Source organism: Cetorhinus maximus, chromosome 13 (assembly GCF_964194155.1).
Source record: "Cetorhinus maximus chromosome 13, sCetMax3.hap1.1, whole genome shotgun sequence".
In the NCBI taxonomy this organism is placed as follows: Eukaryota; Metazoa; Chordata; class Chondrichthyes; order Lamniformes; family Cetorhinidae; genus Cetorhinus; species Cetorhinus maximus.
This window is the reverse complement of record NC_135891.1, coordinates 13,096,357-13,122,404: the sequence shown is the minus strand read 5'-3', so window position 1 is coordinate 13,122,404 and position 26,048 is coordinate 13,096,357. Positions and strand designations below refer to the sequence as shown.

Sequence of the window (26,048 nt, the reverse complement as noted above, 5' to 3'; positions counted from 1 at the left end):
GATGGATATAAATATGCGCAATGCAGTATTTTTGTGCAGCGTGCTTTAAAATGGAGAATTGCAAGAACACCATGTGTTTGTGTAATCTTTATTGTGTAGAAGTTCCAAGACTGCTCACTTTAGTGATGTGTAAAAAAGAAACAGAAATGACAGCAGACATTGTTTCTTCCCTATTTACTTGCAGATTCCCACAAGTCCAGCAAAAGCGAAGAGAAACACAAGCATAAAGAGCACAAGCATAAGGAGCACAAGTCAAAGGATCGGGACAAGGATCGCGAGAAATCCAAGCACAGCTCCTCCAGCTCCAAAAATCATAGCAACAGGTAGTGTTGATTATTTGTGCACTTTGTTTACCAACCCCCACCCCACCCCCACCACTAAAATTTTAAGTGTTACGCGGAGCTTGCTTGTTGCATTGAGTGGTACATTCTGGGTTGCCGCGCAGCCACACTCCCACTGAAGGGAACTTTACTCCTTGGCTGATATTAGCTTTTCTGATGAACAGAAGTTGAAATTGGCTGTTTTGGTGGCCAACCACTAATGTTGACATAGGCGATGACACTTGATGTTTTACTTTCTCTCCTCCCTAATATTTGCAAGATGTCAAAGACAGAGAATTACAGCTGAGCCTGACTCCGTCCTTGCTCAGTGACAAATTATTGCTCTCCAATTTGATATTTTTAAAACATTTCCTTTCCTCTGAGGACAACTGGGTTTAATGATGTCTCCAGTGCCAATTTGGCACAGAACCGGGATCATCAGGCTTTTCTATTGCTCAGAGACTTCATTCCTCAGCCACCAGAACAGCAGAATGTAGGTTTGAACTTCCCCTTTTACCACTATGTCTCTGAAGCCAGTTGGTCTCTATATTTGCCCACCTTGGGTTGGGGATGAGATTTGGGGAGCGGGTGTGGGGTTGAGGAAGGAGGAAGCAACTAATAACATTGAAGGGCAGAAGATTATCTGTTCCAACGGTCTGGTGATGGGAAGAAAGGGGAAGCAAACTCAATCCAAGCATTGAATATGTCTCTCCCTTCCCCGTAAATGTGCAGTGAAAGCTGGCATACTATTTGGTTGTGGAGGAAGGTCACAGCCAGTTTTGATTCTGTCTCTAACTGACATCCATTTGCTTACAATGGTCATTGGATGACAATAGCAACTGAACCTGCTGGATTTTTTTTTAAATTTTGTTTTGTAGACTTAAGGTACAGTGTCCAATTATAGTGCATTTTTATGTGAATTTGCAGCCGAATAGGCTTCGCTGTGATGCCCTCCCAAGTTGAATAAGCAGATGCTTGTATGTGTGAATTCGCATAAAGAATGGCCCCTTTGGTGAGGTGCTGAGGGCCTACCGGTAGCTATGGAATAACTCCCCATGGCGTGGGGAAAGAAAGGATGAGAATTGATGAGTGTGGGGCTGTGTGAGATTGGGAAGCAAGTATTGTGATTTTACAGACAACTGTATAGCATAGCTTATGATTATTAATGAACTAATTTTAAACGCCTTCAGGTTTGTACATTTATCTGGCTGGCAAAGACTGCAGGAGTAGAGGCTATGGTTTGGGGTACCTTTTGTAATGGAAGCGCATATTTAGAATTTGTTAATGGGTACCAGTGCAATTTCCATCCATTAGCTTGATTGTGTGGAAAGTTGTGTAATGCTCCAAACCTTAGATTCCCAATATGAAGTGCACACATTTGGAAAACATAGTCTCTTATCTCTTATGCAGGTGTAGTGGGTTGAAATGAAATATATTTCTAGTTGCTGAGCTTTCGTCAGGGAAATGCATTTTTTAAATTGCCACCTTTTTGCATTTTTTTTTTTCTTTGCTCCAAACAGTTGCCTTAAATTCCTCTCTCTTGCCTCCTCCATCCTCGTCCCCACAATAAGCACAAGGAGCTCATGGATTTTTTTGTCATTAAGATCAAGATCTTCAGATTTTTAGCTGCATCTGTGGTGTCCCTCCCTCCCATTAGCTAAACTACATTTAATGTTACCCCCTGTCCTAGCCCTCTAGTCTATTTCCCACTTCCCCTCATCCCTCTGCAAGCTCATCTCATCTATGAGACCCACCTCCTGCTTCCTCAACCCTGTTCCCACCAACCTGCTGACCACTTAATCTCCCCTTCTGGTCCCTGTGTTAGCTGGTATTAGTAATGGTTATCTCCCTCTGGTGTTGTGTGTCTCTCTCCTTAGATCTGCCATCATTACCCTCTCAAAAAAAAACCCTTGGAAACTACCTCCCTATCTCCAGTTTCCCTGTCTCCCCTCAAATCCCTGAATGTGTTGTTGCCTCCCTAATCTATGCTCATCTTTCCTGGAACTCCATGTTGGAATCCCTCTAACCTGCTTTCCACGCCTGCTACAGCACTGAATCTGCTCTTATCAAACTCAACTGACATTCTATGTGATAAAGGTAAACTCCCTTCTTAACCTATCTGCAGCCTTTGACATGGCTGACCACAGCAGCCTCCTCCAACTCCATCCTACTGTTATCTAGCTGGGTGGGGCTGCTCTTCTTACCTATTGTAGCCAGAGCATCAGTTGCAATGGCTTTTCTTCCTGCTCCCACACCATTTAACTCGGGTGTCTCCCAAGGGTCTATCCTTGGCCCCCTCCTATCTACATGCTGCCACTTGGTGGCATCATCCAAAAGCACAGCATTAGTTTTCACATGTATGCTAAAGACACCCAGCTCTACCTGATCCCCTCCACTGTTGCTAAATTATCAGACTGCTTATCCAACAATCCCCTTCTCTCTTCTCTCCAGTACGGAACTTCATTATTGCTGAAAAAAAAATCTTTTTTGTCTAAGCTTTTCGTCTTGCACTCTTCGGAACAATTTTTTTTCAGCGATATTCATGGCTTTGTTACCTCTAGATTTGCCTATTCCAAAGTACTGCTGGCTGGCCTCCTGATTTCTATCCTCAATGTGAGGTCATCGAAGTCTCTGCTCCTCGTGTCCTTTTAACACACACATTTAATATCTACCTCCTTTGACCAAATATTTGGTCATCTGGCCTAGTTGTCTTATGTGACACTCAGTTCATTTTGCAATGCTCCTATGAAGTGCCTTAGGATGTTTCATTACATTAAGGGTGCGTATAAATATAAGGTAGTGTTTGATTTTGTTGCTGACAGGCAGCCCAATTGGCCCTGCATAAAATCGTTGGGGGCTTGTGGTTGTAAAATTCTCTGATATCTGCCTGATAATCTGAGTGCAAAGAAGTAACAATTATAAATGGAAACCTTTGCATGTGGTTCCCATTGCTATTAATTCCTCCTGAAAGCTGATGTGTAAATGCTTTGCCAACAATGCTTGTAATTTGTGTTTCTTGTCTCCTGTACACACCTACTTTAGAACAAACCAGCCCTTGTGTTACCTTTGTGTGTTGCATTCACTTTGTGGGCTGGTTTCGAACATCTCTAACAACCCTATGATACACTCTAACCTGTTGATGCCTTACTGTTGAGCCAACAGTGAGCTGCTGCTCTATTATGAATTGCCCTCCTGTGTTTTCCTGTAAGTGCCAGCTCTTATCAGGGTATGTTCTTGCAGGCATGTCAGAAGTTCTGTTACTGCAAATGGACCACTCATAGTGTTAGAGTGAATGCCCATTGGCTATTTATCATGCGAGCATTGAAGCCAAGCTTTAACCCATCTACAGTTGATTCTCTTGTAGTGACTGTGATGGTGGGGGTGGTTCTTGCTGCTTTCCCCTCCCTCCTGTCATCAAGGAACACCAAGATCAATTGTAATACCTCAATTGCTGTTGATGAGATAGGTTAATGTTGGACAGGCTGGGGAATGAAGCTGGAATACTTTGCATGCTATCCCCCTTACATGGGAACTATTTTTACCTACTATGACATTAAGGGAAGTCTAGGCAACTTCCTGTTCAAGCGTAGTAATGAGCATGTTTGCTGCATTTTTGTAGGAGGATAATTGGCGACTGCAAGTTCCAAATGGGAAATTTCCTCTCCTTTGTTCTCAAGTGTTCCTAACGGTTCTTGGAAAGTCATAGATGTTTGCTCTTGAGATAGGAGCACTGTCTTCAGGTTATTAATGACCCCAATACCACCAATATTCTCTTGAAAGCAAAAGCCACTCCACTTAGTTGTATGAGGAGCTGTGTGCCACTTTCCTCCCACACTGGCTAATTTGAGAGAGTAACGCACGTCCAGAGCTTGGTGAATTGACGAGGGTATAGTGGGAGGTTAATAAAGCTAATATTTATAGCTAGCCTACATCATTATCGGAGCAGTTTACAGCGATTGGCAGAGAAGGCTATGGTATTTGAAATGTCATTTGTGCTGATGGAGAAATGGAAATGTGCCTACAAAAAAGAGGATGAGGCTGGGAATTGATTTCCATTTTGGAGTACCAAATTCCAGATGAGGTTCCCTTGGATTTTGCTGTATAGAGCTCCAGTTGTTAGCATTGATTATTCAGTGTGTGGTGACGGGGCTGGTACTCGAGGATGAAGGAGCTCGCAGTTATTAAATTCCAACTGGGAAGAGGTTGCAGTGTACTGGAAAATTAGGGAGTGTAAAGGTTAAACCACTTTATGCTAAGGGAATGGGGTTAGATTATGAGAACAGGTTGCATAGACTGAACTTGTATTCCCTTGAATATATGTGCTTAAGGAGTGACCTAATTGATGTGTTTGAGATGATTTCAAGAAATTGATGGGGTAGATCAAGGAAACAATTTCTTCTGAAGTGGGGGGGCAGAGTCCAGAACAAGGAGGCATAACCTTAAAATTAGAGTAGTACTGTTAGGTGTGCTGTCAGAAGTACATCTTCACAGTGTAATGGAAGTCAGGAACTACTTTCTCCAAAAAGCTGTGGAGGCTAGGTAAATTGAAAATCAAGACTGATATTAATAATTTTTTTGTTAGACAAGGGTATTAAGGGTTACAAAAGGTTACCTCGGTATGTAGATGGAGATAAGCTATAGATCAGCCCACTGGTGGCCTAAAGGAATAGTGAAACAGGCTTGAGGGATGGAATACCCTATTCTCATTCCTTTGTTCTAATGGAAAGGCTAAGAGGCTAAATGTTCCTTTCTGGAAAATGGCACGTCTCAGAATTCTTCTGAAGAAATGACTTATTTCACTATGGTCCAAGATTTGTAAGGGCTTGCTTTGGTTTTATTACTGCAATTTCCCACTTTATAGCAAGGCTGGAGATGGGTGCAGTTGCACAGATGGTGCTTGCCCTCTGCTAGTTTTCAAATCATTCAGTGATTGATCGTGATCTTGCTAGTCTATATGCTTAGCTACCGGCTGGCTAATTATTGAGAACTACAGAGTAGCAGACTGTGAATTTGAACATCAAGCTTCAACTTCCTGTTCTGTCTGTCGGAGAGCCCTCTGAGCATGTATATGTTTGATTGTAATTTGATACTGTGACCTAGCCTGGACTGGTTGGGGAGGGGTGAGACTTTTCATTAATCCTATATGATCTGTCCTCTCAATCCAGATTCTCCATTTGCACATTATGTAATTGTAGACATTATCGTTAGCTAACTTCTTCCAGGATGCATGGATAAGGGCACAGCAGTCAGTTAAGCAAGGGGGAAAAATCAGCTCTGGCTCCCCTTCACTGACCAGAGAATCCTGCTGGTAAGCTTGTATGCACAGGACCAGCTCACCTGTGATATCTCTCAAACTTGAAGAGCTTCCTAAAACACTGTCTAGCCTTGTGTATGAGAAAAAGCCACTTGGGTGAGGTACTGGAGGATGGCATTGCCCAAAAGCCAGGCCAGCTACTGCCTGGATAATCAAGTAAAAAGAGCCTTCTACCATGTTAACACAGAAAGCATGTAGGAGGACAATACATTCCTTGAGTGATATTTGTATTTGGAAATCTGTGCCTTTTAAGTGGAGGAAGAGAAGATGCTCCTTGTTATGGTGACCTCTTTTATATATTTATTTATGGAGTGCTACTCGGATTAAAAATAAAGCTTGCTGATGAATATAGTTAAACAGAACATGCCATATGGTGTGCTACAGTCCTTGATTTACTCAGGAAGTGAGGCATCCCTGGTACCTTGGGTGGAAAGATGCTGTATCCTGTGTTATCTAAATATGTCCAATGTATAAGGAAAGTTTTTAAAGTTGCCAAGTCTTCTGTAAGGCTTCATTTGACTAGTAACAGGAATCTACTAGGATGCCTTCCCAGACAACTCTCTCTCTCGCAAAGGTAATTTTGAATGAAGCATTATTCACTGCAGAAGAAAGTTTGTTCTGAAACGCAAATACCACACAAGGGTTCTATTGCGTGCCAACATGCAGAAACTATACGACTTGAATTTTGGTTTTTTAGAATTCTTTCACAGGATGTGGATGCTGTTGGCTCGGCCAGCATTTGTTACCTATTCTTAATTTCCCTTGAAGGTGGTGGTGAGCCGCTTTCTTGAACCACATGGACTGCTGAGGTGCAGGTACACCTACAGTGCTGTTAGGGAGTTCCAAGATTTTAACCAGCAACAGTGAAGGAAAGGCGATATGGTTCCAAGTGAAGATCGTGCCAAGCTTCTTGAGTGTTGGAACTCCACTTGTCCAGACAAGTGAAGAGTATTCTATCACACTCCTGACTTGCGTCTTGTATGCCACATTCGATCAAATGCAGCCTTAATGTCAAGGCAGGCACTCTCACCTGCCCCCTTGCATTCAGCTCCTTGGTCCATGTTTGGACCAAGGCTGTAATGAGTTCAGGAGCTGAGTAGCCCTGGCAGACCCCAAATTAAGTGTCAGAGAGCAGGTTATTGCTTTGTAAGTGCTGCTTGATAGCTCTGACAACTACATCATCACTTTGCTGATGACTGAGAGTAGACTGATGGGGTGGTAATTGGCTGAGTTGGATTTGTCCTGCCTTTTATGAACAAGACATACCTGGGCAATTTTCCACATGCTGGATAGAAGCTAATGTTGTAGCTGTACTGGAATAGCTTAGTTAGGGGCATGGCTAGTTCTAGAGCACAAGTCTTCAGTACTACAGCCAGATTGTTGTTGAGGCCCATAGACTTTGCTGCATCCAGTTCCTTCAGACGTTTCTTGATATCACGTGGAGAGAATCAAATTGGCTGACGACTGGCGTCTACGATGTTGGGGTCCTCTGGAGGAAGCTGAGATGGACCACCCACTTGGCACTTCTGGCTGAAGATGGTCGACTGACATGCTGGGTTCCCCCATCATTGAAGGTGGGAATATTTGTGGACCTTCCTCCTCCTATTGTTTAATTGTCCTCCACCATTCATGACTGGATGTGGCAGGACTGCAAAGCTTAGATCTGATGCATTGGTTATAGGATCACTCAGCTCTGTCTATCTCATGCTGTTTCTGCTGCATGCATGTGACCCTTTGTTGTAGCTTTGCCAGGTTGACACCTCATTTTGAGGTATGCCTAGTGCTGCTCCTGGCATACCCTCCTACGCTCATCAGTGAACCAGAGTTGATATCTTGGCTAGATGGCAATTGTAGAATGGGGGGATATGCTGGGCCATGAGGTTGCAAGTTGTGGTTGAGTACAGTTCTGCTGCTGAAGACCCACAGCACTTCATGGATGCCCAGTTTTGAGTTGCTAGGTCTGTTCGAAGCCTTTCCTATTTAGCAGTGGTAACGCCACACAACACGTTGGCGGGTATCTTTAATGTGAAGATGGGAGATTCTACAAGTTCTCTGTGGTGGTCACTCCTACTAATACTGTCATCGACAGATGCATCTGCAATAGGTAGATTGGTGAGGATGAGGTCAAATAGGTTTTTCCTTGTTGGTTCCTCACCACAGACAGAGTCTAGCAGCAATATCCTTCAGGACTCGCCCAGCTCAATCAGTAATGGTGCAACTGAGTCACTCTTGGTGATGAACGTTGAAGTCCCCCATTCAGAGTTCGTTCTGTGACCTTGTCACCCTCAGTGCTTCTTCCAATTTGTGTTCAACATGGAGGAGCACTGATTCAATAGCCGAGGGCAGTAGATAGTAATCAGCAGGAGGCTTCCTTGCTCATGTTTGTCCTGTTGCCATGAGACTTTATGGACTCTGTACTCCATGTTGCAGACACTCCAGGCAACTCCCTCCTGACTGTATACTATTGTGTCACCACCTCTGGTGGGTCTATCCTGCTGGTGGGATGGGACATACCCAGTGATGGTGGTGTCTGGGACATAATCATACTCACCAAATCATACCATAGACAATGTCAGGCTGGTGCTTGACTAGCCTGAGACAGCTCTCCCAATTTTGGCACAAGCCCCCAGATATTAGTGAGGAGGATTTTGCAGGGTCGACAGAGCTGAGTGTGCCTTTGTCATTTCCAGTGCCTTGGTCGATGCCGGGTGGTCCATCTGAGTTAATTCCTTTTTGACTTTTTGTGGCAGTTTAATACAACCGAGGCCAATTCAGTGGAAATTTAAGAATTAACCACTTCATCTTTATATGTGTGTTTATTTGTTAACTGGGTCGAAACAGCAAACTCTTTTCATAGTTATAGTCACCTAGTTAATGATGGCACAGGAGGAGGCCATTAACTGTTCATCACCAAGTGCTGAAAACCAGATGACCAAAAGCTTGGCTGTCATTTGAAGATGCATGTTTTCGTCGTGCTCTTTGAATTAAATTAACTTATAGCTTTACTAAGGGGAGGGATTGAAGGCCTGCTGTGGGGTGAGGTCTGTATTTTGGGATTGCTTTGACTCTACTGAGTAGTACCTTCTTAGACTGTAAAGAAATAACCAATAGTGACATTTTTTTAGCTTGTCTGAAATTGGTTTGTCGTAAGTGGCATTTTTGGACCCTGCCTCTTCTAGACTTGGAGTAACCTTGTAAGCCATGCCTGTAAACTGCAAACCCAGCTCCTAATCTGTTCTTGCCCAGTAGTAACTGAAACCTGGATATCTGTCACAAAATTCAGGTAAAAGATGTTTCATGCAGATAGTACATTTTAAATAATATCTTCATTTAAACAGCTTTATTGAAGTTCTCCATTTATTTCCAATCTGCTACATCCCTCTTCACCCCCACCCAAATGTGCAGCCAAGAATGTGGGCAGGTGAGCTGACACTAGACATGTGCCAGTTTTAGCTCCACATTGGCACATTGTGCTGTGGTAAGATAATGATTCATCGCTGGTGAAATCGCACAACTGTGTGTATCCACCATGAGGCCCACACTACTGAATTTCTCTGCCTACTCTTTGGCAGTGTTATGTCAGGAAAGGCTGTAAAGGTAATACAGTAATATGTCCCTGGGTTTGGGTAGGGAGACGACAGTGGAAGATCACGGGGTCCTGCTGTACACTTTTTTTACACAAAGTCCTTGGCATGAGGGGAAAAGAGTATTGTAGTGATTGCCTTGCTGAACTAGGAATGCACTGATCTTCTCTGGTGTGTACAGCTCTTGCATACTTTTATATTGTACGCAGTTGTGTCTGGATGCGTGTTTCTTTCTGCTTTGGCTGCATTTGCTAGTTTCAATGACCTGCACAGATGCCACTGCTTCAGAGGCTGGTGAGAATGTGGTTCCAAAAATCTGTTGAATCTTGTTACCAATGAGGAAGCAGTTGTGCACATCAGTAATCGAGTCCTTGTGTTAAACAGTGAACACTAGAACACACTGCAGATCAGAATCATTAGTAAATGTAAGCTAGTGCAGAGTAAACCACAAGACCCAAAACCCCTTCCACACTCCCTGACCAGAACCAAGAAATGACAAAACTGGAGCAGGCTGGTCAGACCAGCCAATCTATCGTTTATCCACCACACAAGTAGGAGTCTGATCCCATATCCTTTTACCACCCTTTTTTATTGGTGGTGGGGCCAATTTCTGCCTCATCAGTCTATTCTTGATCATCAGCAAAGTGTTGGTAGCTCTATCAAGTGGCACTTACTCAGCAATAACCTGCTCACCGACATTAAGCTTGGGTTCTGCCAGGGCCACTCTATCCCTTATCTCATTGCAGCCTTGGTCCAAACGTGGACAAAAGAGCTGAACTCGAGAGGTGAGGTGCGAGTGAATGGCCGTGACGTCAAGGGAGCATTTGACCGAGCATCAAGAGGCCATAGCAAAACTGGAGTCAATGGGAATAAGAGGGGGAAAACACTCTCCACTGCTTGGAGTCATACCTAGCACAAAGGAAGATGGTTGTGGTTGTTGGAGGTCAATCATAGCTCCAGAACATCACTGCAGGTGTTCCTCAGGGTAGTGTCCTTGGCCCAACCATCTTCAGCTGCTTCATCAATGACCTTCCTCCTCCACCCCCACCCCCAATCATAAGGTCAGAAGTGGGAATGTTCACTGATGATTGCACAAGGTTCAGCAGTACTTGGACATCATTCAGATTTGGGCTGATAAGTGGCAAGTTATATCCACGCTACATAAGTGCTGGGCAATGACCATCTCAAACAAGAGAGAATCCAACCATCTCACCATCGATGAATGACCCCCCCGCCCCCCCCAAAAATCAACATCCTGGGGGTTACCATTGACCAGAAACTGGACTGGACCTGGCATATGAATACTATGGCTACAAAAGCATGTCGGAGGCTAGAAGTCCTGCAGCGAATAACTCTTTCCCCCCCCCCCCCCCGACTCCTGACTTGTGCCTTGTAGATGGACAAGCTTTGGGGAGAGCGATGGAATACTCTCCACTTGCCTGGATGAGTGCAGCTCCAACAACACTCGGAGCTCCACACAATCCAGGGCAAAGCAGCCCATTTGATTGGCATTGCCATCCATCACTTTAAATATTCACTCCCTCCACCACTGACGCACAGTGGCAGCAGTGCGTATCATCTGCAAGATGCACTGCATCAACTCACCAAGCCCCCTTCGGCAGCACCTTCCAAGCCCCCAACCTCTACCACCAAGAAGGGCAAGAGCAGCAGATGTATGGAAACAGCACCTGCAAGTTCCCCTCCAAGCCACACACCATCCTGACTTGAAACTATATCCCCATTCCTTCACTGTTGCTGTATCAAAATCCTGGAACTGTCTCCCGAACAGCACTGTGGGTGTATACATACATGAAATGGACTGCAACAATTCAAGAAGGTGGCTCGCCACTGCCACCTCAAGGGCAGTTAGGGATGGGCAATAAATGCTGGCCTAGCCAGTGACACCCACATCCCATGAAAGTATATATTTTAAAAAATTAATGACTTAAATCGCTTTTTGAAAAAAATTTGCTCTCCATTCTCAATCTAAATAATTATTTGTACGCTAAAATCTACATCCGGCGTGCGGGGGGAATGGGGGGGTACCAGTTCATCAAAAATGCCGATTGACAGGGAGTTCCATTTACAGCTGAAATACAGTGCATTAATTATAGCACGAACTATTATGCAAGTGCTCAGAAAGTGAAGAAGCTTTTTTAACCTCGAATCTTCAACAGTACATTAAAACATGTTTTAAAGTTTAAAATAATACAGTAAACAGGGACAGGTTCTAGATAACTTTGTAATTGCTTCCGGTTGGGGAAGTGATTATGTATTAGGGGAATATCAGAAATTCCAATTAGTAGAGAATTCTGGTTGGTAGAGTGCCGGATAATACCGAGTTTACTGTATTGTTAAGCATCCTGATGAATCTGCTGTATTAGAGCCTTTTTCTTCTAGCATTGAGCCCAGAACTGTGCACAGTTCTTCCAAATGGTTCTCTGTATGTGCAAATCATCAACTCTCTTGAGGACATAAAACAGCCAATCAAAAGGAAAATTGAAAGGGATGCATAAATGGCAGCTGTTGCTCCAACCCACGTTTAAAGTTACACTGCCACCCTTCATGGATTCACTATTGCATCTTGACTCTTGCATCCTATACCTACTTGAGCTGTTGCTTTTAATGCCTTGTGAACCAGAACCCCAAGTCCCTCTGCCCTCCCACATTTAATTTAATCGCTATTTTGGACTACCTCCCATGTTTTACTGGCCTAACTGCTTCTGTCACTTTTTTGCCCAGTCCACCATTTCTGCTTGCTGCATCTTCCTTGGCCTTCAGTTATTTTATATACCTCCCAGAGTACAAATCCAGACACCATCCCATTTAGCTGCATATTCATTATCACTAATGTGAACAGAAATGATCCTAGAACAGAATCCTGTGGGACATTACCACCAACTTTGAACCATTGGAAAAACTGTGCATGAAGCCTATTCCGGCTCTACTCTTCCAACTGTTCTTAATCCAATTTGCTACCGTCTGGCTAATTCCATATTCCTTAATGTTCTCCACTTTTTTTCCTATGTAATACCTCATCAACGGCTTTCTCAAAGCACATTTTTCCCACATCCGCTTCATTTCCCTTATACTCCAGATATCTAATCTCCTCAAAGAACTCCTGGGTTTGTCAAGAGCATTCTTCCTTTCTGAAATCCATTTTGACTGTGTTTAATTATTTTCTGTCTAGATAATTAATTTCATCTTGTCAAAAGACTCCTATCAAAATATTAAACTAATTACCCTGCAATTGTCTAGGTCAGCTCTGTCTCCCTTTTGAAAAATGGGTATTGCAATGACCACTCTTCAATCCTTGAGCATACCTCAGTTCTTGATAATAGAACCCTGACGTATAATTTCTAGGGCCTCTGCTGTTTCTTCCCCAGTTATGGGTTTTTCATGTATCCCACCCCATCATCCTACTTTATCTTAACAGTATTAAAAAAGTTAGTTCTGACAAAAGGTCATCAATCTAAAACGGAAACAGTCAGCTCTGCTCAGCATTTTTCAATGCTTTCTGTATTTTATTTCTGATTTCCAGCATCCACAATGCCTGGCTTTTCTTTAATACTATCTTGTTTTATTTGAGGTAATTCCTTTTGTCCTCTACTAAATTGTTACTTTCACCTCTTGGGGTCCCACCTCGCATTTAACTTTACTCTTAGAATTTTTGGGGTTTGACCCCCGTGCTCACTTCGTATTTTCCTTGTCTCTCTCTTAATCTCTTTCCTCATAATCAAGAGGGAATTCAAGAAAATCCCATATTTATAGGCACTAGGTGCTCTTTTGAATTTTAATTTGTTTTCTAACCTTTTTATCCATGGTATCTTGAAACTTGACACAGTCTTTGTTAATATTTATTCTGCATTTTTATGGTGCTTTTCATTTTTCAAAAAAATGAAGACTCATTTTAGTATGCTGTTCTGACTTTGATATTAAGATGTCTTTGCAGTGCAGCACTGCCTCACTGGTGTACTGCAGGTGCCAAGGGCTCAATGGAGAAATCTGGGTGCTGTTGGCTGACCTGAATTTTTTTCTTCACTGGCAACTCCTTCCCTCCCACAATAGAATGTCAAAGACTTGTCTCATTTCTCCTGCCTACTCTCTTGGAAATCAGCTAAAAAGAAATACTTGCATTTATACTGCACTTTTTGCAACCACTAGACATCTCAAAGCGCATTACAGCCATGAAGTACTTCTGAAGTGTAGTCGCTGCCATAATGTAAGAAATGTGGCAGCTAATTTCCACACAGCAAACTCCCACAAACAGCAGTGTAATGACGTCCAGTTAATTTTTTGATGTTGGTTAAGGCATAAATATTGGCTGGAACACGGACTAACTCCCCTGCTCTTCAAGATAGCCCCATGGGATCTTTTATATCCATCAAGCAGGCACATGGGGCCTCAGTTTAACAACTCCTTTGAAAGATGGCACCGCTGAGTGCAGCACTCCCTCAGTATTACACTGGAGTGTCAGCCTTGATTTTTTTTTTGTGCTCCAGCCTTGGAGCGGGACTTGAACCTGGAACCTTGCAGTTCTCGAGATGAAAGTGCTGCTGACTGAGCCACAGCTGACAATTGGTATTTCTATGCACTTACCTTTCCTGTGGCTAGAGCCCCACCGCCCACCCATAAACCCCCCGCTAGCCAGCCCACAGAAATCCAGAGTGACCAAAATATTCAGGCCAAATCATCGAAGTAACCAATAAGCAGTGTCAGTAAGATGAATCTGATTTGCTACTGGACAGTAGAGTCAGAAAATATGAATTTCAGTCCGCAAAATCTTCATTCATATAGATATATGTTTGGACCAACTTACTGGACAAAGTACTAAAGGGAAGAGCTTTTGGTTCCACAGAATGCACGTGGATGTCAAATGGGAGAGTTGAAGTTGCAGAGACGCCAGTTTTTATCAGCTGAACAGTCTTCTCATTGCTAACTTTTCTAGTGTCTTTTTAAGGTTTTCTGGACCTAACCAGTTTTTTTTCAGGATATATGTTTGATGGAAAGACAGCAGTCTTTGAGGACAGCATGTGGATTCTGGGAGGGTGGTGGAATGTCAATGAGGCACTGTTTTTAAAACTTGGTCAGCCTGTTGCCAACAGTCCATCGAGCTGGCAACACAGTCGTCTGCCAGTGAGGAAAAGCCTTAGCTGCATTTTGTGAAAGGGGAAAAATGGCACCCAGCCTGAGGCTGTGCTCAAAAGCTGAGGCCACCTTTCTTGGTGCAAAGTTAGCGTGGCAACTTGCCCTCTACCTTCCCATTTAGGCCTTGTATGCATTAACTCACTTCTGGCTGGCTCAGAGAGAATGCTAAAGTCAAATGCTGCAACCATTTCTATCTTGTGCTGAAGTTCATTATGCTATCACCTATGAACTTTTACTGATTATTTTCTTAAGGAAAATGTGTGGAGAAATACTTTGATAGGTTGAAGCTTCCATAAATTTATGTATTTGTCAGTGAAGGCATTGAATTGTGTGAAACTTTCAGCATCATGCTGTGAGTATTATGCATCACCAGTGAAAAGATGGTTTAGCGCTTTGATTGAACTTTTCACTCAAGATCATTGTCAATTAAGAGCAGCTCATTTTGGTGTCGATGAATGGCCACACCATTTCAAATTAGGTCATTTTTCTTTGAAAGGGGAACGGGAGTTTCAAGGAATGCTGAATGTGTAGGAGATATTTTCACTCTTTTGCATCTTTCCTCATCGCATCACCTACTAGCCCACCATCAATAGTCTAGTTACTTCCAACCTATCCCTCCCACATGCCTTTTCAGCACCCACTCATTCTTCCCTCAATGAATTTTGTTACATATTAATTTCAGTAATTGGTTTTTCACTCAATGGTGTGAAATGCTACCCAGTACATTGGTTGCAAATATAATTGAGTCATTTAGGGGGAAAAAAGGGAGATTTGAAGTATTGTTCTGCAATTGCTCCAGAATTGCAGAAATGTGGGTAACTTAAAAGACTGTATACCAGTACTAGCCGAGATCTGGGAACAGTCCTCTAGCCTGTTTTCTTAACTGGAGAAAGTACATGTTGCAGGGAGATTGGGGGAATCAAAAATCAGACTGGAATGGTGAGTGTCATTGCAAAACTGGATAAAGCTAAGCAGGCTGCATTAAACACATTAGACCTGGCATCCTGTTGGTAATATAGTAAATCACCTTCTACATTGAATGAAACTCAACACCAGTGATTCCAACAGAGCCTTCTGGACCTCCAGCTCACAAATTACCCCCCGAGCCCCAATCTAATCCACTTAATAACACCCCTCTGCTTACACTGTTTTAACTGGCTATCTATCCAATGTAGTAGCTTCCCTAGAATTTTGTTTAAATTCACCTGCATTGATAGCAAGCCCAGCATTTAGTACCCATTCCTCATTTCCCTGGAGAAGTTGGCGTTGAGTCGTTTGTCTTGAACCACTGTGGATCATGTGGTGCTGGGTAGGGTGTTATGGAATTTCTGACCCAGTGACCATGAAGGAATTGTGATACTATGTCTAAATTTGGGATAATGTGTTTTGCTTTAATTCATATGCAGGATGTGGGCATTGCTGGCTAGGCCAGCATTTATTGCCCATCCCTAATTGCCCTTTGGAAAGTGGTGGTGAGCTGCCCTCTTGAGTTGCTGCAGTCCCTGTGGTTTAGGTACACCCACAGTGCTGTTAGAGAGGGAGTTCCAGGATTTTGACCCAGCAACAGTGAAGGAATGGCGATATATTACCAAGTCAGGATGGTGAATGGCTTGGAGGGGAACTTCCAGGTGGTGGTGGTCCCATGTATCTGCTGCTCTTGTCCTTCTAGATGGTAGTGGTCGTGGGTTTGGATTGTGCTGCCTAAGGAGCCTTGCTGAGTTTCTGTGGTGCATCTTGCAGATGTGTGATTTGGAAGTGAAGGCGTTTCCATGCCCTTGTTGCCCTTGTTCTATATGGTAGTGTTTGTCTTGGTGGTGCTGCTGAAGATCCTTCAGGAAGTGCTGAGGTGCATCCTGTAGTTAGTACACATTGCAGCCACAAGATTCAGTTTCATTCTAATAATCATGTATTGCTTTATCCGATCAGTAGAGACTTGCATGAATGGGTGGCTAATTTGTGGACAAAGTAGAAAATTGGCACCGAGTTATCTTCCAGGGTACCCCTCTAACTGAACAGAGCTTATCCTGAGCCTGTGCTGCTACCAACAACCCGCTAAAAGATTCTGACTCTGCTGTTGTCTTGAGCAATTCACTACATGGACTGCGGTGATTTATCTGGGCCACACTGAAAACAAGGTGGAGCTGAAATGCACCTTTTGGCCATGGCGATGAATAGTTGAGTGTGCTGTGGTATCATTGAAACGCAATCCTAGCATAAGGAGTAGGCCATTTAGCCTCTTGAGTCGACCTGGGGTAAGTGTGAAAGTGCTACCAGCTGAACCATAGCAGGCACACAATCATAATGACAGGTTAATGATCTATGTACCTGGACCCCTAAAGTCTCCTTGGACCGCCACTTACTTTTCACCATTTAGAAAGTACCCTGCTCTATCATTTTTGCATCCAAAGTGAATGACCTCGTATTAAATGTCTACATTTCAATTCCATTTGCCAAAATTTTACCTATTCACTTAATCGGTCAATGTCTCTTATTTTATATTTTATTCTTCCATCTACACTGCTTATTACAATGCTGCCTATCTCTGTGTCATTGTCAAATTTAGATGTGTGGCTTTCTATCTCACCATCTAATCATTAATTCTTGAAATGCGTGATCTTTGTCACTTTGATGAAGAACTTTTTGAATCAAAGCCAACTTGTGCAGGAGCTCAATTTTTCTCACAGAAGCCTCTTGCTGAAGTTCTGCCATTTGACGTACTCTTGTAATTTTGCCGTTGCAGTTCTTGGTGTGTTTTCTTAGGTGGCCAAAACTATGGTGATTGCAAGCACATAATTATGGGTCCTTGTATTCATGAGCAATGGGGCGACAGGGAGAGGGTTGCAGGTGTAGAATAAGCAACACTCCCTGTTCTTAATCACTACTCATTGACACTGTGAAAGTAAATTTAACCTAGGTTAAGGTGGGGAACCTGAAGGCTAAGGGTGGAATGCATGTATACCCTTGACTTCAACGGGCAGTAAAATCGGGCGATATGTAATACCAGCCTTTGCCCAGATCCTGTCCGCTTGCTGACTTCTGGATTAGATTAAAATTGCCCAAGTGTTTGTATTTAGTATACCTAAAAGGTCAGGCACGGCTGCAAGGATCCTGCATTATCCATTTACTTGACAACTTTGTTGTTTATTTGAGCTCATTGGAAGAATTTGTGGGGTGCAGTTGGCGACTAGTTTAGGAGAAGGAGGGAGGGAAAGTTGGCAGAAACAGTGTGCTTTGTACAGCATGTAAACCTGCAATGTTGGTTTTGTATCCCAATGTCACAGACCTCTCTCTTTTACAGTGAGCACAAAGATTCTTCGGAGAAGAAACACAAAGATAAAGAAAGGGAGAAAGACAAAGTAAAGCACAGAGATGGGAGCTCTGACAAACACAAACATAAGGACAAGGAGAAAAGGAAGGAGGAAAAGGTATTGGAGTTGGAGGTAGCTGGCCATTAGCCAAATGTCATTTGTTTTAACCTACAGACATTTTATTTGAGGGCAAGCTTGCCAGTTTTCCTGTCACAAACGTATCTATCCATGTTGGTATAGGTAGCAGTGTCTACTGCATAGTCCTTGTGGAGACAAAATCTCATCTTCACATTGATGGTGATGTGTCATACTTGCACTGTGAACAGATCTAGCAGCTCAAAACTAGGCATCTATGAGGAGCTGTGGGTCATCAGCTGCAGTATTGTATTATATTACATTGATCTTTAACTTGATGAACTGGCAGATACATGCTCTCTCACCAGTCCCATCGACCTGAGCTCAGTGAGGGGTGTTGGAGAGCTTGCCAGACACACCTAAAAGTGAGGTGCCAACCTGGTGAGGCTATCACACAGTATTGTATGCATGCTATAAAGCAGAAGCATCATGCTATAGACAAAGCTAAGCGATTCCACAGCCAGCAGATCAAATCAAAACTCTCAACTAGATGTGGCAATACTGTAATAATGAACAATTAAAACAACTAACAGGATGAGGAGCCTCTGTGAACATCCCCATCCCCCATGATGGCGAAGTCCAAAAGGCCATGCTAAAGAGAAGTGGAAGCCAGAAATGCCGAGAGATGGTCCATCTCGATGGCTACCTGAGACCCTCCCCATTGCAGAAGCTAGTCTTCAAGTTCAATTCACTACATGTGATATCAAACAGCTGAGCTTATAGGCTACAGCTGTGGGTTAAAACAATATCGTGACTGTAATACTGAAGACTTGTGCTCCAGAACGAGCCATGCCTCTAGAAAATGTTTCGATACAGCTACATCACTGCTATCTACCCACCAACGTGGATAAGTGCCAGGTATTTCGTGTCCACGAAAGGCAGAAGAAGTCTAATCTGACCAATTACTGCTCCATTATTCTACTCTGATCGTCAGCCAAGTGCTAGACAGTGTCATTGACAGTACTATCAAGCAGCACTTACTCAGCAACAATCTGCTGGCCAACGCTCAGTTTAGGTTCCACCAGGACCACGACCTTGTTACAGTTTTGGTCCAAATATGGATAAAAGAGCTGAATTCCAGAAATCAGCTGAGTGACTGCCCTTGACATCAAGTAGCACTTGAGAGTGTGATATCAAGGAGCCCTGGCAAAATTTAAAGTCAATGGAAATCTGAATGTGAGGGGAGCCGACTGTGATCATACGTAGCACGAAGGAAGATGGTTGTGGTTATTGGAGGTCAATCATCTCAGCACTAGGATGTTGTTGCAGGAGTTCACCAGGGTAATGCCTGAGGCCCAAACATCTTCAGCTGCTTTATCAGTGACCATCTTTTCATCGTAAAGTCAAAAATGAGTATGTACATATATACGAATTAGGAGCAGGAGTAGGCCACTCGGCCCCTCGAGCCTGCTCCAACATTCACTAAGATCATGGCATAACCGGTTTTTAACTTCACATTTCTGCCTACCCCCGATAACCTTTCACTCCCTTGCTAATAAAGAATGTACCTCTGCCTTAAAGATATTCAAGGACTTTGCCTCAACCACTCTGAGGAAGAGAATTCCAAAGTCTCAACGCTCAGAAAAATGTTTTCCTTCTCTGTCTTAAATGGGCGATGCCTTAATTTGAAACCGTGACTCTAAGAGTTCTAGATCCTCCCACATCCTTTCCATATTCACCTGTCAAGTCCTCTCGGGACCTTATATTTCAATCAAGCTGCCTCTTACTCTTCTAAACTCCAGCGGATACAAGCCTAACCTGTCCAGCCTTTCCAAATAAGCCTACCCTCCCATTCCAAGTATTAATCTAGTAAACCTTCTCTGAACTGCTAATGCACTTACACCTTTCCTTAAGTAAGGAGACCAATACTGTACAACAGTACTCCAGGTGTCGTCTCACCAATATCCTGTATAACTGAAGCATAACCTCCCTATGCTTGTATTCAATCCCCCTCGCGGATAACATTCTATTAGCTTTCCTAATTACTTGCTGCACCTGCATACCAGCCTTTTGCAATTCATGCACTAGGACACCCAGAGCCCTCTGAATATGAGCTCTGCAGTCTCTCACCAGTTAGATAATATGCCTCTTTTTATTTGTCCTGCCAAAATGGGCAATCTCACATTTTCCTACATTATACCCCATTTGCCAGATCTTTGCCCACTCACCTAACCTATCTATATTCTTTTGTAGCCTCATTATGTCCTCTTCGCAACTTACTTTTCTACCCATCTTTGTGTCACCAGCAAATTTAACAACCATACTATCGGTCCCTTCATCCAAATCATTTATATAAATTGTAGAAAGTTGAGGCTCCAGCACTGATCCCTGTGGCACACCACTCATCACATCCTGCTAACCAGAAAATGAGTCATTTATGCCTACTGTTTCCTGTTAGCTAGCCAATCCTCTATCCATGCTAATATGTTACCCCTACACCATGAGCTTTTATTTTCCACAATAACCTTTAATAGAAGTCTAAGTACAGTACATCCACTTTATCCACAGCATATTTTACTTCTTCAAAGGACTCCAATAAATTGGTGAACATGATTTCTCTTGCACAAAGCCATGTTGACACTGCCTGATTGCCTTGAATTTATCTAAGTGCCCTGTTATAATGTCTTTAATAATAGCTTCTAACATTTTCCCTATGACAAACGTTAAGCTAACTTAACATGTATTCAGTTCCATTTACAACTATTCATAACAAATTAGTCTGCTTGTATGCAGCAAGCACTGGACAACATTAGGCTTGGGCTGCTAAGTGACAAGTAATGTTTTTACCACACAAATGCCAGGTAGTGATCATTTGCAACCAAAGAATCCGTCTGTCACCCCTGAACCATCAATGGCGTTGCCATTGTTGAATTTCACCTGCCATCAACATTCTGGGGGTCACCATTAACCAAAAACTTAACTGGAGCAGCTGCATAAATAATGTGATTACAAAGCCAGGGTATTCCTTCACAAGTCCTTGCTTTCCACTTGCCTGAATGAATGCACCTGCAGTAACATTCAAGAAGCTTGACATTATCCTGGACAAAGTGGCAGCTTGATTGGCACTCTATCCAATACTTTAATTTATTCACTCCTTCCACCACCAACATATAGTGGTAGCTTAGTATACCATTTACAAGATGCATTACAGAAACTTGCAATTTTTTTCAACACCTCCCAAACCTGTGAGCTCTACCCTAGAAAGAAGCACAGCACCTGCAAGCTCCCCACCAAGTCGTACATCACAATGACTTGGAAAAAGATCGCCGCCATTCGTTCATTGTCACTAGATCAAAATTGTAGAACTCATTACTTAGCAGCATTGTGGAAGTACCTACGCTACATGTATTGCATAGGTCAAGCAAGATCATATCTTGAGGCATAGTTCCCTTTATTATCCGAGTTATAGAACATAAGAGCAGGGAGGTTATGCTATTAAGATACTAGTTAGGACACAGCTGGAATACTTTGTGCAGTTCTGGTCGCTGCACCATTAGAAAGATGTGATTGCACTAGAGAGGGTACAGACAGATGCTGTTTCCTGAACTGGAGAATTTTAGTTATGGAGAAAGTTTGGATAGGTTGCTTTCTTTAGAACAGAGGAGTCTGAGGGGTGACCTAATTAAAGTGTATAAAATGATGAGGGATCTAGATAGATTTAATAGGGGTTTCATAACCAGGGGACATAGACTTAGGGTAGAAGGTTTAGAAGGGATTTGAAGGGAAATTGTTTCACCCACAGGATTATGGGGATCCAGAACTCACCGCCTGAAGGGTTGGTTATCACCTATTCAGGACGTTAAGGGATGGACAATAAATACTTGCAATGCCTGTATCCCGTGACTGAATGATCCTTATAGAAGTTTGTAAAGAAAAATCCCTGCTAGTAACCTGTGCGCATTGTAATTATTTTTTTCTTTTCTTTTAAAAGGATAGGATTCATTCTTCAAGTAGTGGCTCTGGAGATAGAATAAAGAAGGAGAATGGTTTCACAAGGTAAGGGTCCCTTTTACCTGTGTCGGCCATTCAGTCACGGGGGAAAGTGTGTTCGACTCGAGGCTTTTGGAATGCAAACTCACCACAGAATGAGCTTTGCTTAAAGAAGGCAGAAATTTTTGGAAACTTTTGAAGCGATGAGCAGGTGGAAGAGAGTAACTCATACAGCTGGCGAGCAATGAAGGGTCAGCGGCCCATGGTAGACACTTGTTTCTAATCTTATTTTTCAAACCCCATCCACCAAAATAAGATTGTGGAGTTGACCTTACTTTTTGAAGAAACGCCTTGACCCATTTTGGAGTGGATGTGGCTGCAGGGACATCTGAAACGTACTTTTTTTTTAAAATAAAATTATTTTTTGGGGCTCTCCTGGTTGAAAGCCATATGAACATGCCAACAAATTTTCTGTACTTGCACCTTTTTTGGAATTGTGGAATTATATTAGGATAAACTAGATTCACCTGAAACAGGATTCATCTGAATTCCAGTTTCTGACTGCATGAACACTGTAGTGTAAGTTTAGGATCTGGCAGCCATGTTTCTCAAGGGTGGGTGGTTATTTAAGGTAGTCTGTTTTATAAAATGTACCACTTGCTTATACAAGAACTAGAAGCTTAATTTTTGTGCTTGTTTTACTTTTCTTTAGCCCTCCACGTATAAAGCAAGAGCCAGACGATGATTATGTCCCATCCATTAAAGTGGAAAACAAGCCAATGAAGAGAGCCCGTGAAGATGACGAGTAAGTTTCCTGTTTAAAGCACTGCATATTCCTTGTATCAAGTGTAATATTTGCTGGGTAAACAGTGTAAGCTGTGTAACCATGCAGCAATCATGAAGGTACCATACAGAATACTTTTGTGACCGTGCAAAAAATATTTGGGCTACAGGAAGATATAGACGGGATGGTCAAATGGGCAGATAAGTGGCAGATGGAATTTAACCCTGAAAAGTGTGAGGTGATATACCTTGGAAGGAGTAATCTGACGAAGTATTCAATGAACGGCATGACCCTAGGAAGTTCTGAGGAACAATTGGACCTTGGCATGTGTGTCCATAGATTTCTGAAGGCGGAGGGGCATGTTAGTGGGGTGGTGAAAAAGGCATATGGGACACTTGCCTTTATCAATCGAGGCATAGATTACAAAAGTAGGGAGGTCATGTTGGAGTTGTATGGAACCTTGGTGAGGGCACAGCTGGAGCACTGTGTGCAGTTCTGGTAGCCACATTATAGGAAGGATGTGATTGCACTGGAGTGGGTGCAGAGGAGATTCACCAGAATGTTGCCTGGGATGAAACATTTAAGTTATGAAGAGAGGTTGGATAGACTTGGGTTGTTTTCGTTGGAGCAGAGAAGACTGAGGGGCGACCTGATCGAGGTGTACAAGATTGAGGGGCATGGACAGGGTGGATAGGGAGCAGCTGTTCCCCTTAGTTGAAGAGTCAGTCATGAAGGGACACAAGTTCAAGGTGAGGGGCAGGAGATTTAGGGGGGATGTGAGGAAAAACTTTTTTACCCAGAGGGTGGTGATAGTCTGGAATGTGCTGCCTGGGAGGGTGGTGGAGGCGGGTTGCCTCACATCCTTTAAAAAGTACCTGGATGAACACTTGGCATGGCATAACATTCAAGGCTATGGGCCAAGTGCTGGTAAATGGGATTAGGTAGGTAGGTCCGGTGTTTCTCACGTGTCGGTGCAGACTCGATGGGCAGAAGGGCCTCTTTTGCACTGTGAGATTCTGTGATTTGAAAGTGCCAATGTACTGCAAAGAAAAGTTTAGATGGATCATTTATAGGTGTTGTGGGGGAGCAGGCTGGCTTTAGAGGAAGGGAAACTCTCCATTTGGGGTGGGGAGGGGAGGAAGCAGATGGTGTGATGCTAATTTCCTGGCTGGTGCTAGTTTTAGGAGAATACAAAGAACAGCCAGTTCACCATAAGAATGAGTGGAAATCTGCACAGCAAGATCCCAAGGACGACAATAAATGAGAGGAATGATGGTGTTTTTTTTTGCATGTGTCAATGGATCTTTTACATTGGCCTGAGAGTTCAGGCAGGGCCTTGGTTTGATATCTCATCCAAGAGACGGCACCTCTTATACTGGAGTGTCAACCTAGAATTTGTGCTCAAGCCTTTGGAGTGGGGTTTGCACCATGGCCTCTGACTGTGAGTTGATAATATCTGAGTCAAGACTGAAGGCCTAAAATGAGATTTTCCACTGAAAGACAAGACCTCCCCTTTGTGGTCTTTCTAAACTGCTTATTTTAGAAAAAAAAGTACCCTCTCTGATATTAGGAGCTGGCTGCTAAAGTTTCATGAAGAGGCACTAAGTCTCTCACAATGTTTTTTGCCCCCTACACTTGGCTCCTATAGCCTATTCTGAAACTGAAATGCTCATCTAGTGTAAGTCCTAAACCTCACTGCCTGCAGGAACTTAGTATGGCAGTTGTATTTGCTGCTGTTCATTCCTTTATAATTTCTAAAAATTTTAGTTGAGATGAACAATAAGTGCTGGCTTTGCTAGTAATGCCCACATTCCATGAACAAATCTGAGAAAAAGTATATTTTATAGCAATCTTAATCTTTCCTGGAGATGATGGCTTGCAGGAATAGGTGGTTTTCCTGGCTGTGCTGATTGTTTGTTTGGTGAGCTGCCAGAGGGTTGACTCTAGTTAGCAACTGCAGATGACCATCCTATCAGAGCCACAGGAACTTTGGCTCTTGCATTTCTGTCTGTGGCTGACAGTCAATTGTGCATTTAATGCTACCCATGGCTGAGTCTGGGTAGGGGTAAACTTGGCGCCTCCCTGCTCAGTGTTGCTGAGCCACGCTGTGGAGGACTTCAGGCTAGAGAGAGGTGAGAATCCATGTGTGTTAGAGACCTTACCTGGCTTTGCTGTGGCACTCATCGTGAGCAACTTGTCTGCCAAGACTTAACTGCAGTCCCATTCTTGAAAAATGTTCTTTTTTATGTGAGAAAACCATGGCCTACTACTGTTTCTAGATGTCTCAAAAGGTGAGTCTGTGAGGGGGGGAAACCAGAAAAGGTACCTAGTTTTGCAGGTGAAGGAAAACTGAACAGGCTAAATAAAACTGGAGGGTGCATGATGAGGAGCATGCAGGTGATGAGAAGAGTGTATATGCACACGCCAAGACAAGAGATGAATCTCACCTGTCCTGATTTTTCCACAGTGCTTCCACTGTGTTTTGTATGAATTGCAGCAGTGCTTTGGACTGTAGTAGTACAATTCAAGCTGCAAAAGAGAATGGGAATGGTGGCCCTTACCCTGTTCAAAACAGGATGCTATAAATTATATAGGCTAGGGATTTCATTTTGCTGCATTGTCATTATCCTGAGCCTTGTTTGTTAAGCTATAATAGCAAATGGGAAAGGACTTTCCTTGAATATAATCTTGTCTGTCTGCCCTAGTGTTGATTTTAAACCCAAGAAGATTAAATCAGAAGATCTAAAGAAAGCCAAAAAAAGAAAATCTGAAATGGTAAGTGTGGCATTTTTTTATTTCTTGTGTGTCCTTGTGGTTTCTGTGCAGTGTAAATTTTTCTTGACTGAATCGTGTTCTAGAGTTGTTTCATGCTTATGGAAATGCTTGTTATGAATAGAGACTTAAGTTCTTTTCTAATGACGCTTGAGTAAACAACCTTGCTAAAAGGTTCTGCTATTGATGGCTCCTAATTTAGTGAAACTCCACTAAAACTGATTTAACAAAGGGTCCATCATGCTTTATGAAGGCAGTTTTTATTTTGCAAATAGGTCACAAAATGCCTAATCATCTTTAAGCGGCAACTTGGGGTCCATATTGAAATCTTGGGAAGGATTTGAGAGGAAGTGGCACCTGATGTGATATTTTGGTGAATATTTATTAATTCGTCTTGAAGTATTAACATCCTGAAGCACTGGAAGTAATTCTGAATCTTGACTTTCTAACACCTGGTTTGAGTAAATATGCCATTGTATTTTTGTTGTTTTTCCTTTTTCTATCACTGCTTTCCTGCCTGAGGCCTGAAACCTGGCCTCTGATGTTTGATGTGACTGTTCCATGACACTTGAGTTAATGCAATTCTCACCTACTGTCACAAACCTGAGCCCCTTTTGCAGGCATGGCCACTAGATTTCTGAAATATTTCCAATTGGAGGAGTGTGGATTGTCAGGGGTGGGTTGGGAAGGAGGAACCTAAAGCAGCATCTCTTAGTTTAAACTCTGTTGGAAAAGCTTCCACAGGATCTGGTG

The 26,048-nt window shown here is 42.9% G+C and overlaps 1 protein-coding gene across 2 annotated transcripts in view; it reads left to right on the top strand.

Moving 5' to 3' along the window:
• LOC144688443 (DNA topoisomerase 1-like) overlaps nt 1-26,048 on the top strand; it is a 77,049-nt gene that overhangs the window by 13,214 nt on the left and 37,787 nt on the right. For both annotated transcript variants that reach the window (XM_078554978.1, XM_078554979.1), the window contains 5 exons: nt 185-323; nt 17,665-17,791; nt 21,741-21,805; nt 22,452-22,544; nt 25,229-25,298. In XM_078554978.1, the coding sequence (XP_078411104.1) occupies nt 185-323; nt 17,665-17,791; nt 21,741-21,805; nt 22,452-22,544; nt 25,229-25,298 (494 nt within the window). The remainder of the gene's footprint in view (nt 1-184; nt 324-17,664; nt 17,792-21,740; nt 21,806-22,451; nt 22,545-25,228; nt 25,299-26,048) is intronic.